Below are 14,360 nucleotides of genomic sequence, written 5' to 3' on the forward strand. Positions count from 1 at the left end.
TACTCCACATATCATTCAAAAGTCATCATTTTCTAGACCTTTGTAGCATTGCAAAAACAATCACCTATTAAGACGTTCAAAATAATGAAACACTATAAGTACTTAAACCCACATAAAACCCAAATTCTTGTTTCACATCCATGGGATTACCAGGTATGATAACTTGAGTCCATTCTTTGCATCAACAGATAATAAAGTATCACCATTGTTGCCAAGCAATCAGAGCAGCAATTAAACTTAGTCAATGGAATCATAACAACATTAATGTATACAACAAAGGCACTCAACTTCCTACTATTCCAAACAAGTCATACGTACATCAATAGAAAACTTTATTTGGGAATGAACAACTCACAATGTTGTTTTCAGGTGTCACGCCCTAAATTTCGTAATAACTGAATACCAAAGAAACGTGGCATCTACAGTCATTACGAAACTCAAGTCGTGATATAGGCCAACCAAGCAAAATCCAAATTGTACAAAGACAAAAAAACCTACAAAAATTTCAACATCTCTGTGTTTTCGACATTTCATAAACTTAAATTCTATCATAACCTAAAAATCATAACAATATATATATATATATATGGGATGGGATAGAGGCACAGTCACTGTAGCCACATTCTAGGCACAGTTGATCTAATCCACCGATCTGTTTCCAATAAACGAAATTTCAGCCCTCGGATATTTTTAGAGTTCTGAAAATCAAAATAACTCAATATAAAAGTCGATAATCTTGCGAAGGGTTTTCTCTCTCCTTCTCTCTCCCCAATTTGCTCCAAATGCCCAAACCAACACCTCCAACACAAAATCAAACAAAGATTCGAATCTGGCATGTGTACTTCTCCGTCTCGCATCCTCCAACAAACTTGTCAAATAGAAAAAGAATTGAAAACCCTCACTTTCTCTCCTCGTCTCCTTTAACAGGTATGAAGAAGCAGAAACACAACAAATGAGTTTAAAGGGTTCGATAAAGGTGATTTCTCGGGGGAGTAAGAAAAGGAAGAAGTGATTGATGGATTGTGTTCATCTTCTAAAGGATGTTAATTGTGTAGTAAGTGAGAGCTCGAGAGGTACCAATTTACTTTTTATTGTTTTATGACCTACCAAGTCTCTTGGTCTAGTAGTTGTCTATATCTTGATGCAGTAGGTTATTTCCTAATTTTTGACTTCCAAATAAATGAAACAGATTGACTGTGACCAGTTTACCAATATTATCATCTTGGGTTGCAACGATTTTTTTTTTCCTTCCTAGTATGTAGATATTTATCTTTTTCTTCCGCTTGCAGTGATGAGTTTCTAGAGAAGGAACATGCTGGTTCACCATCCGTTTCGATGGATTCCTGGATAGCCATGAAAGCTGTAATAAGAGTGCAAACCTTTCAGATTATTGTCTTGCAAGGCATTGTTGGGTCACTACCGTGGACTGCCATGGTGTTCTTTATAATGCGGTTCGAACTAATTGGTGAGCATAGATGTAAATTCAAATAAGTAGGGTCTTTACAATTTGGTTTGAACTAATAGTTTGTACCGTTAATCCAGCCTGATAAAATATTACGTTTTACTAATTGCAGGCTTTTAACAATAACAATGTGGTGGCCTCCCTCGCTTGTTCGCGAATTGGATGTGCTATGGGATCTTTTCTTGGTGGAGTAATAGCAGATAAGATGTCTCGCATTTATCCACACTCAGGTCGCATCATGTGTGCCCAGTTTAGTACCTTCATGGGCATACCATTTTCATGGTTCCTTCTGATTGTTATTCCACAGACAATAAATAAATAGCTGGTTCACCGTTGCCACAACCCTCTTCTTCATGGGACTTATGATTAGTTGGTGTGCCACTTGTGCAAATAATCCAATCTTCGCTGAGGTGGTTCCTACTAAGCATCGGACGATGATATATGCATTTGATCGTGCCTTCGAAGGATCCTTCTCATCATTTGCAGCCCCCATAGTTGGGATTCTTTCAGAGAAGATTTATGGGTATGATCCAAAGTTTGTGAATCCACTGTTTGGGTCCAAACAGGAGGCTTTTGCACTTTCAAGAGGTCTTTTCTCTGTGATGGCCCTGCCATTTGGCTTGTGCAGCCTGTTTTATAGCCCATTGTGTCTTACATATAAACGAGACCATGAGAGTGCTCGACTGGCAAGTTTGAAAGAGCAAGAGAGTATTCATGATACGAGGTGATTCTTTCTTTCCACTGGAAAAGCCTCTTTTGTAGACGAGTTGTTAATGGCAGAATTTTATGTTCAAGTTTCTTTTCTTCTTCGTTTTCTTTTTCTGCTTAAGAGTTTGCTTTACCTGCTCTCGGGGTAATTGTTGTAAAGGTGTTTAGCAAACCACTGATGGAATTTTTTTTAGTTTTTGTAACTTGTGACTTGTGAGGCAGAGTTGTAAATTGAAATATAATAAACTGACTTAATGACTAGCATCCTTGTTGTTGATTAAAGATACTGTCATCTTTATATTATGGGATCAAAAGAATTTATGTTAGGTCCTTGGTTGCTCGGGATCAGGGCAAAAGTCTTATATTAGAGCTATGGTTACACATTTTGTGTCTTTAGTTGCGATGGATGATATGCATCCTAGCTTATTTGCTTGTTCGCTTATTCTTTGGATGCAAGTTCTTGATTGCTTGTTAAGCCAACTATGCAAGAATATTGGAAAAGAATATTGTGTCCTAATACACAATTATTGCCTCCCTTCCGTGCTGCTATTTATACCTACTCCCAATACGAGACAAAACATAAAATCAGGTTTTTACGACGTATTTCTGTTGGAATGTGCTGCCATAACGTTTTACAGCATGCACACCAAAGCTGAATTTTATGGTCATTGTGAATTTGTCACCCACTTTGTTCCATGACTCGGAAAATAGGATTTTAGATTGACTTGCAAGCTCAAAAAAGTACAATTTCAAAATGCAGCAAATAGTTTTGATCTTGTTGTATGAGAATGGACTAAAAGATTGAAATGATGCAATAACGTATGTCATTCTCTAAACGGATCCTTGTTTGACATAAGAACAGTCTTTCCAACCAACATCACAAATAAGTTTGAAGTTACACTAGTATACATACACATCTTTCTCCCATAAATTTTTTCTCAAGAAATTTCACGGGGCCATGAATGCAAAAGAAACCCAAAAGTTGACCTTTAACCATTTTACAAACATTTAGACCTTGAAACAGGGAAAATGGGGGCGACTATTGCTAAACACGTGCACCGGATGAAGCGTGTCTATCCTACATACCCACCACTCATTGCCCTTCTAACATTTGGGTTGTCCCTCAAGACTGTAGCTGCATCATGATTAAGAGGATCCTCATAATTGGGTTCTAGCATAAAATCTGAGAAATGATCGAGGTCGGATAGCACCAAAGAACCGCACTACTACATAAAGGTCGATAGAACACTGTGGTCAATTGTAATAGAGCACCCTTTTTAATCAAATTTTGGACTGGTTCTACCATGGTGTGGTCTTTTCCATAAGGCATAAGAAGTTAAGAACACGTTTTAGTACCTAAGAATCGTGCTATTAAGACTATAGAACTCGATTTTGCAGGAAAACAGAGCCACACAACACATGCCGATTTAATCATAAAAAAATATTGATAGATATAGAAGGAGATCTTACAAAGAGGAAAATCATAAAAAATGAATACGAAAACATGATCCCTATTTGACTTTTGACTCCTTATGTTTTTCCACATATACTAGCATATTAAGGAATCGAGACTAAACTTACCATGTGATCCTACAGGTTTGGGTGTCTCTGCAACTCCAACCCATCAAACTAAAAAACGGGTAACAGTTCCACTGCATTTATGATTTATGCCGAGCTCTAGAAGATGTGGGATCTATAGCAAGAAACAATGTCAGACAAGTTGCATTATAGATGACACCCATCCTTTTTCCTGTAAAACCTCACAGAGGTACTACAGGGAAAGAGAACAGCAAGAAAAATCATTATACACAAACAATAGACTAAACAAACGGATGGTAAACCAGCATGTTCCTTCTCTAGAAACTCATCACTGCAAGCGGAAGAAAAAGATAAATATCTACATACTAGGAAGGAAAAAAAAAATCGTTGCAACCCAAGATGATAATATTGGTAAACTGGTCACAGTTAATCTATTTCATTTATTTGGAAGTCAAAAATTAGGAAATAACCTACTGCATCAAGATATAGACAACTACTAGACCAAGAGACTTGGTAGGTCATAAAAACAATAAAAAGTAAATTGGTACCTCTCAGAGCTCTCACTTACTACACAATTAACATCCTTTAGAAGATGAACACAATCCATCAATCACTTCTTCCTTTTCTTACTCCCTGAGAAATCACCTTTATCGAACCCTTTAAACTCATTTGTTGTGTCAACTGTTTCTGCTTCTTCATACCTATTAAAGGAGACGAGGAGAGAGAGTGAGGGTTTTCAATTCTTTTTCTATTTGACAAGTTTGTTGGAGGATGTGAGACGGAGAAGTACACATGCCAGATTCGAATCTTTGTTTGATTTTGTGTTGGAGGTGTTGGTTTGTGCATTTGGAGCAAATTGGGGAGAGAGAAGGAGAGAAAAAACCCTCCGCAAGATTATCGACTTTTATATTGAGTTATTTTGATTTTCAGAACTCTAAAAATATCCGAGGGCTGAAATTTCGTTTATTGGAAACAGATCGGTGGATTAGATCGACTGTGCCTAGAATGTGGCTACAGTGACTGTGCCTCTATCCCACCCCTATATATATATATATATATATATCTATCTCATTGCTTAACCTAACTACTCAACCATCTCAACGAATTCCAGAACAGTTAAGTAACCCTTACGTCTCAAGACAATGTAGTTTTTTCCTTCGGAAGGCATTAGTTTTTCTAGCGCGTCTAAAATCTACTAAAAACATTGTATAATTTACATAAGAACTGTTAGTTCCTCTATACAGTGTGAGGCATCCTTTTATCAAAGTTAACCAACAAATAAAAATAGATTTACCTTGTTAAAAAATCTTTATATGGTAATCCATCCTTATAAGAAGGTTAGTATACTACCATCCTGGAAAGCATATTTTAAACAAGTGAAACTAGTTAACATTTATAATAATTCAAACTTAACTACATATCCAAATTCATTATAATATTACACACAAATATCCTTAGCCACAACCACAATAGTCACTTCTACACACTGCTACGAGTGACAGATATATCCATGTGTCTCCCCGTATAACCCAATCTACTCTCGATAACAGGTATCCATCGTTGTCGGGATATCGACTAGGACCATAGAACCCTGAGAAGACAGGACCTATACATTCGTGCACTATATATCATATCTTAAATATTACAACTGCAACTCTTGGGCTAACAGCTACACTTGGGATAAAAATACATAATCGCACCTCGGGGAATACAACCATAGAATTTCCTAACCCTACACACCTTAGTGATCAAGTAAGGAATTTTACTACTCACTACACCCCAGAAGATTCACCCAAGGAATTTTCATACAATAAAATCAATCATTACATGACTTTCATATCAAATGAGTTGTGGCAGACTAGAGATTTACACACAAGCATACAATCATTTTCAAGGAACCAATGAATCATATCAAAATAAAACTAAAGTGAAACCAATTCCAATATCACTACAAGCTCCAATAGGGTATACCGTTTAATACCTAATAATAAATATCAAATAATACAAGCTTCATCATAGTATATCATTCAATACCCATTGTTCAATGTCCATATAAACTTTATCTATTTCAATTTTCGTATCTTGGAACCCCTAAGTTCCCATAGTAACACCACCACTAATAAATATTAAATTTCCACAAAATCCAAGTGTGATTGCCATCACATATAACTATAATACCACATGACCACTGTTTAGATTAAACAGTTCAAAAGCATACAACAATACTATTTACGTACATCAAGACAAGTAGTTCCTCTTACTTTCGGAGCCACACAGGATACTTTCTCATTTAAGTAGAGTCATATAGTTTCTTGACTCGTACGTAAAACACAAATTCATTTACAGATACTGCATTCATTGCACGCATATATCAGTCGCAAAAAATAAATATATAATATGTACTATATCAGTTGCACCTTTACATAAGGATGCCTACGTATATAATCTTTCAAGATTAGAAGCAAGCCCTTACATAGCTCTTAACCAAAAACATAATTTCCATGCAAAACCATGCTCAAAAGAATCATCATTCCCATTTAATATATATAACATATCATATTCGGAACCTTATATGTTCCCTAGGCATATCCACCACTAGCACAGTACAAACATTCCCAACAAGTTAAATGAACAATCATTATCAATCATTTGTCTTATTTCAATTTTAGAATTTGTTTTAGAGTTCCTATCGGAACCCTAGATACAAGGCAACCTCCATAACATATACATACCAAATCCAAACAAGATAACTCACCAAGTATTAACGTAAAATAAAACAATTTAAATATTAATATCATAACATTTACACTTAAAGAAACCAACAACTTAGATCATCTCCAAACTAATAAAATAAGTTCCAATTATTGTCACTATAAAATAAATGAAGTTCCAACACTAATGATGCACAATGAACATATAAGTCAAATTACTCAAAAACGAATTCTACTCTATCTTAAGGTCACCAAAAACTATCTTATGAACCATGTCATTCCAAAATAAAAACCACTATCTAAAAGTAGGTTACAAATAGTGTACAAAACATCCAAGAATGATTGAAGAAGATCTTAGTTCATTTCTAGAAATATTCCTCAAAATAGGTTTATGCACCTAGAAAGAGGACATAATAGGTTTTCTAGCCAACTTGTCAAAGCAATAACTTTCCCTACATTCATCCAAATGACACGCATCTTGATTATTTAGAAACTAGGTTATATAGACTTACTTTTTCTTGTAGAATCGAAATCCCAATCTCAGTCCATCTAAAAGAAAACTTGAAAACGGTAAAAATCTTGATTTTCAGCAAACTTGATTTCTGACGGGCTATCTTCCGAATGACATAACTCTTTCCACAGGTATCCAAAAGCAACGAAACTTTTTGCGTTGAAAAGCTAACACACATAACTTACTTTCTTATGTTTTACAAAAAAATTCAATCTCATTCTAAATATGCTAAAACTAGGCTTGAACACAATGCGCAGAAACTGATTTCTGTCGCACTATTTTCTGCCAACCAAACTTTGCAATACCGTATCTATCTCCACAGGACTCTAAATGTGTCGAGGATAATTGGGTTAACAAGTCAGCATGCTGGTATGGTAGGTAGTGTATTCACCACCACACACTACCTACCAGCACACACCACCACACTACCTACCACACACACACTGGCCACCTGCAAACCACCACCACATACTAACTAACTACACACCACCACCCTAACTCCCCCGCAAATCCAACTCTAACTGTGTCCAAAATGGAGTTCGAAGTCAACTCATAGCTGTTGCTCCTAACTAAATTGCAACATATCATAAGTTGACCGAGTATTACACAACAAGAAGAAGACTAATAATTCTAAAAGTTTTAGCTAATTATTTCGCATCACATTATAAAATAGTTTTACTTGCCTATCTTAAACTCCAACACATAATCATCTGAAGAAGCATTCCTAGTCCTCTAAATATATTGAGCAGTCAGTAAATCAAATTAGGTTATTAAACTACCACCATTGTGTCCTTGAATTGAGTTCAAGTTCCTAGACATCCATCATTTATCCAAAGCTTTTTATGTAGTTCCGCATGTAATTCAATTCTGCCACCAATGTTGTTGTCCACTAAGGAATTAGCTTCTCCTTACACCAAGTAGGAGGTGCTCCTTTTGAGTTGGCTCCAAGTAGGAGGTGGCAAATACTAAGACAAGTATGTCCATACACTAAACACGCAAATACTATGATACAAGGAATAACAATTTAAACAAACATGATTGCTAGCTTATTAATCTAAGCTAAACTATAATTCTCCAGCAAATTCAGAAAGTTAGCTTGCGCCCAGCCATGTAACCCAAATTTATTAAGCCAAAACATATTGTACCCAAGTATAAATAAGTTGCCAAATTGCACTTAAGCAAATTGCGAGTCCTTACACATGATAGGCATTCATGAGCAATGCATTCACTGGCTTGTGATTACCAAATACAACTCTCATCATATTCCATTGCATAATCCTTCCATATAATTTCATTTTAAGAAACGAAACAGCTGAATTAACATTCATGGAATTGATATATATATATATATATATATATATATATATATATATATAAAGTAAGACGGGAAAGATGTGCAACCTTTAAAACAAGCTCTTTTGATGTTTGAGTTGCTATTGTAATACTGCATTGAACAACGAGAGTCATTATCTCTTTAATTGCCCTCTCTATTGTACCCGGGACAATATTGTTGGAAAACATTGTGTCACTAACTTAACATTCCCCAACTATAGTACTAGTTAAAAGTACTTTTCTAAAACACCAGTTAAAAGTAAAGTCAATGAAAAGTTTCAAACCTCTGAAAGTGCATATGAAGGCCTAACACACTAATAATATTAGCTCGGAGGTATGGAATCAGTGTTGGTAGCTGAGGGAGAAAAAAAATCTTTAACAAAAAGAAACCCAACATAAATTATCATACAATAGTGCATAAGGTGATAATTATAGAAGACCTGACTCACAAAAAATGACGATTGAGATAGGGTTTGCTGTGAAAGTCCCTGACCAGAAGGAAGCCTCTCAGAAATGTTTAAGGGAACCATTTTGTCCTCATGAACCAAAACCCCAGGAGCTAAATGAAGTGGAGCAGTGTACTACATCCCCCAAACAGGTTTGCAATAACACAGATCAGAGAATTATACAAAAACCTTAAATATCGAACACTAATTTGAACAAACAAACCTAAAATAATAATTGTGAATGACTAACAGGATGTCACTGAGTTGCAACCTAAAGTAGCATCTCAACTTGACTTAAAGAAACGGTCCCAGAGTTGACTTCAGAAATGTTCTTTGGCTGGGAAGCCCCAATATCTTTGTTGGAAAAATCAGGATTTCCTTCGACTTCCCTAACCCGATCTTTAAGAAGTTGAGTTTGTTTTACATCTTTGATCTTTCATACATCGAGGTTCTTAAATAGAACCTAAAATAGAAAGAGAAAATGGAAAATAGATAATTGCATGTGACAACAAACTTTAGTCATAAACTTTGAAACCAAAATTCAAAAGAAAAATATAAATATACCTCAATATCAAACTTGAGATTCATTTTCAGATTTGGTAGTGCACAAATTTCAGAAAGCAAACCAAGAATGCCCATGGTCCAAGGATTGGGAGACTGATATGCAGCAATACTTCGGCATGGTTCCAGTACCTGCATCACAAGTACTTGGACATAAAAATAAAGCAATGAAATAACTAAAAGCAGATGAATCTAGTTCACAGCAATAATCAACCCATTCTCATATGCCTAAGACAATCCAATTAAGATGCCATTAGAATCTTAAATAGTTATTACCCTACAAATAACACTAATAAAAAAATATGCCCTTCGATCTATTTTTGGGACTCTGTAACTAAAAAGGAATTAAAAACTGACACATACCTCAATTATTAACACTTTTGGGTCAATTTCATGAGTATGATGTACTTGATTTTTTCCAATTGCAAATTTTCCAAGCCAGCTTCCAAGTTTTTTCAGCAAAGAATGTTCTTCCAAGCTCGACTTTATAAGCTCAGAACTTAAAAGCACCTGTTAGAAGGGGAAGAAAAACAATAAAATAATAATAATAATACTAACGTACTTTTTCATCACTAACTATGAAATTAATTAAATGCGGTAAAGGGGAAGCTAGAAGAGGTACCTTGCAGCTCTCATAAGTAGCTTTTAAAATCTCCTTATTCAATGTTGTTATTCATTGCTATTGAATTGACCTTATCCCATAACTTTAAGTATAGATCGTGAAAATTAAGCTTAATGCTTGCTCTGACAGAGACAAAAGAGAGTGTAAATCGACTGCCGGAGCACCAAAAATAAAAATGAGAGAGAGAAAGAGAGAGAGAGGACCTAGAACAGTGGAAACTGAAATATTTAGTGGGCGAAGTGGAGAGAGAGTAAATCCTTAGCTAAAAGCACGGTCTCTAAAATTTTTTGGAGGAAACTGACATTTGGGCGGCATACTTAAATTTTTCACCGAAATATCAGGCGGGAAAATAACGGCCTTGGAAACAACCACTCGTACAGTTAGGGCTGTCAATGGTTTCGATAATCTGATAACCGACCCGAACCAAACCAATAAAAAATGGTTTGGGATTTAGTAATTTTTTTTTAGAATATAAGCTAGGGTTAGACTGACCCTCACCTGCATTAATTAACCAAGTCTTACATAAGTGGTACCTAGAGCATCCTCTTCTATGAGTCTATGCAAATCTCTATCTAGAGGAGGTATAAACACTACTAAATCATTACAGATAGAAGTCTTAAGTCCTGTAAGTAAGTCTGCCGGCTTATTCGCTTCCCTCAAAACAAGCGAAAAAGAACAATAGCTGAGTTTTGCAGCTAGCTTTGCTGTCAGAGCCTCCAAATTCGAACATGTCCATGGTGGTTTTGCAATCTTTGTGATGATTTTCACTGTTGTAAGGGAGTTAGATTCGACTTCCACCTTGTTATATCCTAGTTCATAGCATAGCTCGAGCCCTATCACAATTGCCTTCAGCTCCTGATAGATTACCGATTGCATGTCACCACTACCCGTATAAGCTGCCAACACTTTGCCATGACTGTTTCTGATGACACCTCCATGGCCAGTTCCCTCATCCTTCAATGCACCATCTGCATTTAATTTTACCTTCCCTTCCTCCAGTGAAATCCACTTGAACTGTCGCATCTTTACTGCTCTGAACTTGAGCTCTATACCCAGTGACTGACATAGCTTTCTAGCTTCTAGCGAATCTTCGATATCAGATGCTTGAGTCTGAATGTACCTCTTTATTTCTGTGATGATTTTTCTCAAGACCACTATCGCTGGTCTAGCCTTACTATTAAATCATCTCCCATTTCTTTCTTTCCATATCCCATCCACTGCCACACAAATGTAGACCTTATAAATATCTGCCACTACACTGGAACCTTTACATAATCGCAGCAGCGAGGACCATTCTCTATTTGAACTTCTTCCATCAGTCATAATCCCCAGAGCTATTTTTATTCCATTGAAAATCTCTCGCGAATATGCGCATTCAAAGTAGAGATGATTTGAAAATTCTCTACTTTGATTACACAAGAAGCAGGAGGAGAAAGAGAGGATCTTTTTGTGCACTAGCCTATCTGTTATAGAACAGCTGCCAGGTTGTAAAAGAGTGTCTGGGTATAACCAACCTGCCCCACACAAGTCTCTGCTATCTTACTTTTTCTCCTTTTCTCCTCAAAGCTTCATATGCACTTTTTGATGTGAACTTCCCGCTTTGGTGAAGCTTCAACACCACTCGATCCTGCTCTAGATGTTTATTGATTCTTGTATTCAAGATATCCTCTCTCAGACTATCATATTGGATGTTTTGTACCACTTCATTCCAACCACCTTCTGATAAGAGTTGATCCACTGTGGCATTGATTGGAAGCTGGATTTCAGCTACTGCTTGTGCATTGAGCAAGAGAGGGCTACTAGTACACCAGAGATCGTGCCATACAAGCATGTCTCTACCATTAGAGATCGAATATAGAATAAAGTTTCGCGCTTCTTTTCTGCTCTGTGGAATGTTTCTCCATGACCATGAGCAATCTTGCGGGATTGTCATAGTCCACAAGTATTTATGAGCCAGTAGATTCTTCCATACCCATTCAACCCAAATACTACTTTCCTTAGTAGCTACTTTGAATACTAAACCACAATAAGCTCCTTTATTCCATGCCTCCATATTCATGATCCCCAATCCACCTTCTTCCTTTGTCTTACAAATGGTTATTAGGCTCGCTTGATGCACGCATCTCTTTACATTAGTTCCACTCCACAGAAAAGTCGCACATATTTTTTCCACATGTTTTAGAACTATTTTTGGTAGAATGAATGTTCTGGCCCAATAAATATGTAGTGAACTAAGCACTGACAATATGAGTTGCAGTCTACCTGCATGAGAGAGAAGCTTAGCTTTCCAGTCCTTGATTCTGCTTGTCACTTTGTCTATCAGAGGTTGACATTCTCTGATTCCAAGCCTAGCGGAGATGAGAGGGAGTCGTAGGTATCGTACTGGAGGAGTTACGAGTTTAATACCTAGAATCTGAGCCAAAACCAAACCATCCTATTGTCCCATAGCACCAGTCATAATAGTAGTCTTCTGCGAACTTATTTGTAGCCTAGTAGCTACGCTAAATTCCACCAAACACTCTCTGAGAGCGTATATAGAGTTCACTTCCCCTTTACAGAAAATTAAAACATCATCCGCAAAAGCCAGATGTGTGAGTTTATTCCTCTTGCATTTAGAATGGAATTGGATTAGCTTATTTTCCACAGTCTCTCGAATTAGGCAGCCAAGAACTTCCATTATGAGCACAGCCAAATATGGAGACATGGGGTCCCCCTGCCTTAAGCCTTTTCCTTCGAGAAAAAAACCTTCAGGCGAGCCATTTATGAGGACAGAATAAGTAGATGAGCTTAGGCAGGAAATGGAATCTTTCCAGCATGTAGAAGATGGCCTGCCAACTCACCATATCATAGTCCTTCCTGATATCCAGTTTTATTGAGCATCTGGGGGTACCGTTTCTTCTATCATATCCTCTCAGTACTTCATGGGACAAAAGGATATTGTCCAGTATAGATCTCTCTGGGATGAACGATGACTGATTGTCATGTACTAGCTCAAGTAACACTATCTTCAACCTATTAGTGATGACTTTGGAAACACATTTGTATATCGTGTTACACATAGCAATCGGTATGAAATCTTCAACTTTAGATGGGAAACCACTTTTGGGATCAGACATAGAAATGTCGCATTTGTACCCCGGGGAATTTTGTTTGTTCTAAAAACATTTTTGATGGCATTCACAACATCCACCCCTACTGTACCCCAGCAAAATTTGAAAAAGAATGGGTTATACCCATCAGGTCTCGGCACCTTATGTTTTCCATCTCAAACAAGGCTTCTCTGATTTCTGTGTCAGTCACCTCAGCTTCCAACACCGTACTCAGTTCTGAACCAATAGTGTTTTTGACATTCAGCTTCATGAAGAATTCTCTATCACTAACTGGTGGTGCTGTAACCCCCAACATCTGAGTGAAATATTTCACTATGCTCTGTGTTATTTCTGCCTGACCATGCACTGTTTCCCCGCTATCATTCTATATGGCCCATATTCCTTTCCTGGCTGCCTTTTCTTTCAAGGAGTTGAAGAAAAAACTCGAACATCTATCCCCTTCTGTCATCCATTGCTCTTCCAATTTTTTGTCCAAATCGATTGCTTCAGCTCTTGCCAGCTCAATATATTTCTGCATAGCCTGCTTTTCACATAATCCCAAACCCACATCAGATGGATTATTCTGGAGGTTAATCTGTGCGTCACTTAGCTGCTGCCTTGCGGCTATAACTCTCTCATGTAAGTTTGAGAAGTTTTTCTTGGCCCACGGTTTGATCCTCTCCTTCAGTAGCTTGAGTTTTTGGATAAGAACATACATAGGATTTGCATATATCCTTGTATTCCAAACTTCTTCTAGGATATTTTTGAACTCCGGTTGATAAACCCAAAAGTTACAAAATCTAAAGGGAATCGGGGACCGACTATAATCATTCCATGTGAGGAGCATGGGTGAATGATCGGAAACTCCCTGAGGTAAGAATTCAGCCCCTGAGTTTGGATATTTATTTAGCCACAAGCTGTTAACTAGGCATCTATCTATTCTTGACATAATACTAGCAGCACCAACAGATTTATTCCACCATCTATAAAAGAATCCGCTAGAATTAATATCCGTTAACCCAGCATTCTGGAGACAGAGTATAAAGTCCTGGGCTTCTCTGGGGTGCATAGGATCACCTCCTATTCTTTCATTTGCAGTCCTGATATTGTTAAAATCTTCCGCTACATACCAAGGTTTCGTAATTGATCCATGCAGCCTTATCACATCTTTCCACAATGCTAACCTTTCTTGAGAAGAATTGCTCGCATACACCACTGTCAGAAAAAACTCTTCCGCCTTTGGTAGATATTCAACTCTACAATGAATGAATTGCTCAGTCATATCAATTTTATGTACCTTCACCACAAAAGGATCCCATCATATCCAAATTCTGCCTGACAAAGCTCTGTCATAGTTATTTTCATGATCCCATGTTGGA

At 37.0% G+C, this 14,360-nt stretch overlaps 3 protein-coding genes across 3 annotated transcripts; 1 reads left to right on the plus strand and 2 right to left on the minus strand.

Moving 5' to 3' along the window:
- Positions 1–1,335: 1,335 nt before the first annotated feature.
- Positions 1,336–2,434, plus strand: LOC147516381 (uncharacterized). The gene is given in 3 exon segments (XM_086593247.1): positions 1,336–1,362; positions 1,575–1,772; positions 1,774–2,434. Coding segments are annotated over 3 exon segments (642 nt in total). The 3' UTR covers positions 2,191–2,434.
- A 7,965-nt stretch (positions 2,435–10,399) lies between these two features.
- Positions 10,400–10,915, minus strand: LOC147516382 (uncharacterized). Its single transcript, XM_086593248.1, has one exon. The coding sequence runs from the start codon at positions 10,913–10,915 to the stop codon at positions 10,400–10,402; it is 516 nt and encodes a 171-aa protein (XP_086449374.1).
- Positions 10,916–13,366: 2,451 nt separating this feature from the next.
- LOC147516383 (uncharacterized) lies at positions 13,367–14,263 on the minus strand. Its single transcript, XM_086593249.1, has one exon. It carries the CDS (start codon positions 14,261–14,263, stop codon positions 13,367–13,369), a length of 897 nt encoding a protein of 298 aa, XP_086449375.1.
- Positions 14,264–14,360: the final 97 nt, after the last annotated feature.

This window comes from Coptis chinensis, chromosome 2 (genome assembly GCF_015680905.1).
Source record: "Coptis chinensis isolate HL-2020 chromosome 2, ASM1568090v1, whole genome shotgun sequence".
Lineage (NCBI taxonomy): Eukaryota > Viridiplantae > Streptophyta > Magnoliopsida > Ranunculales > Ranunculaceae > Coptis > Coptis chinensis.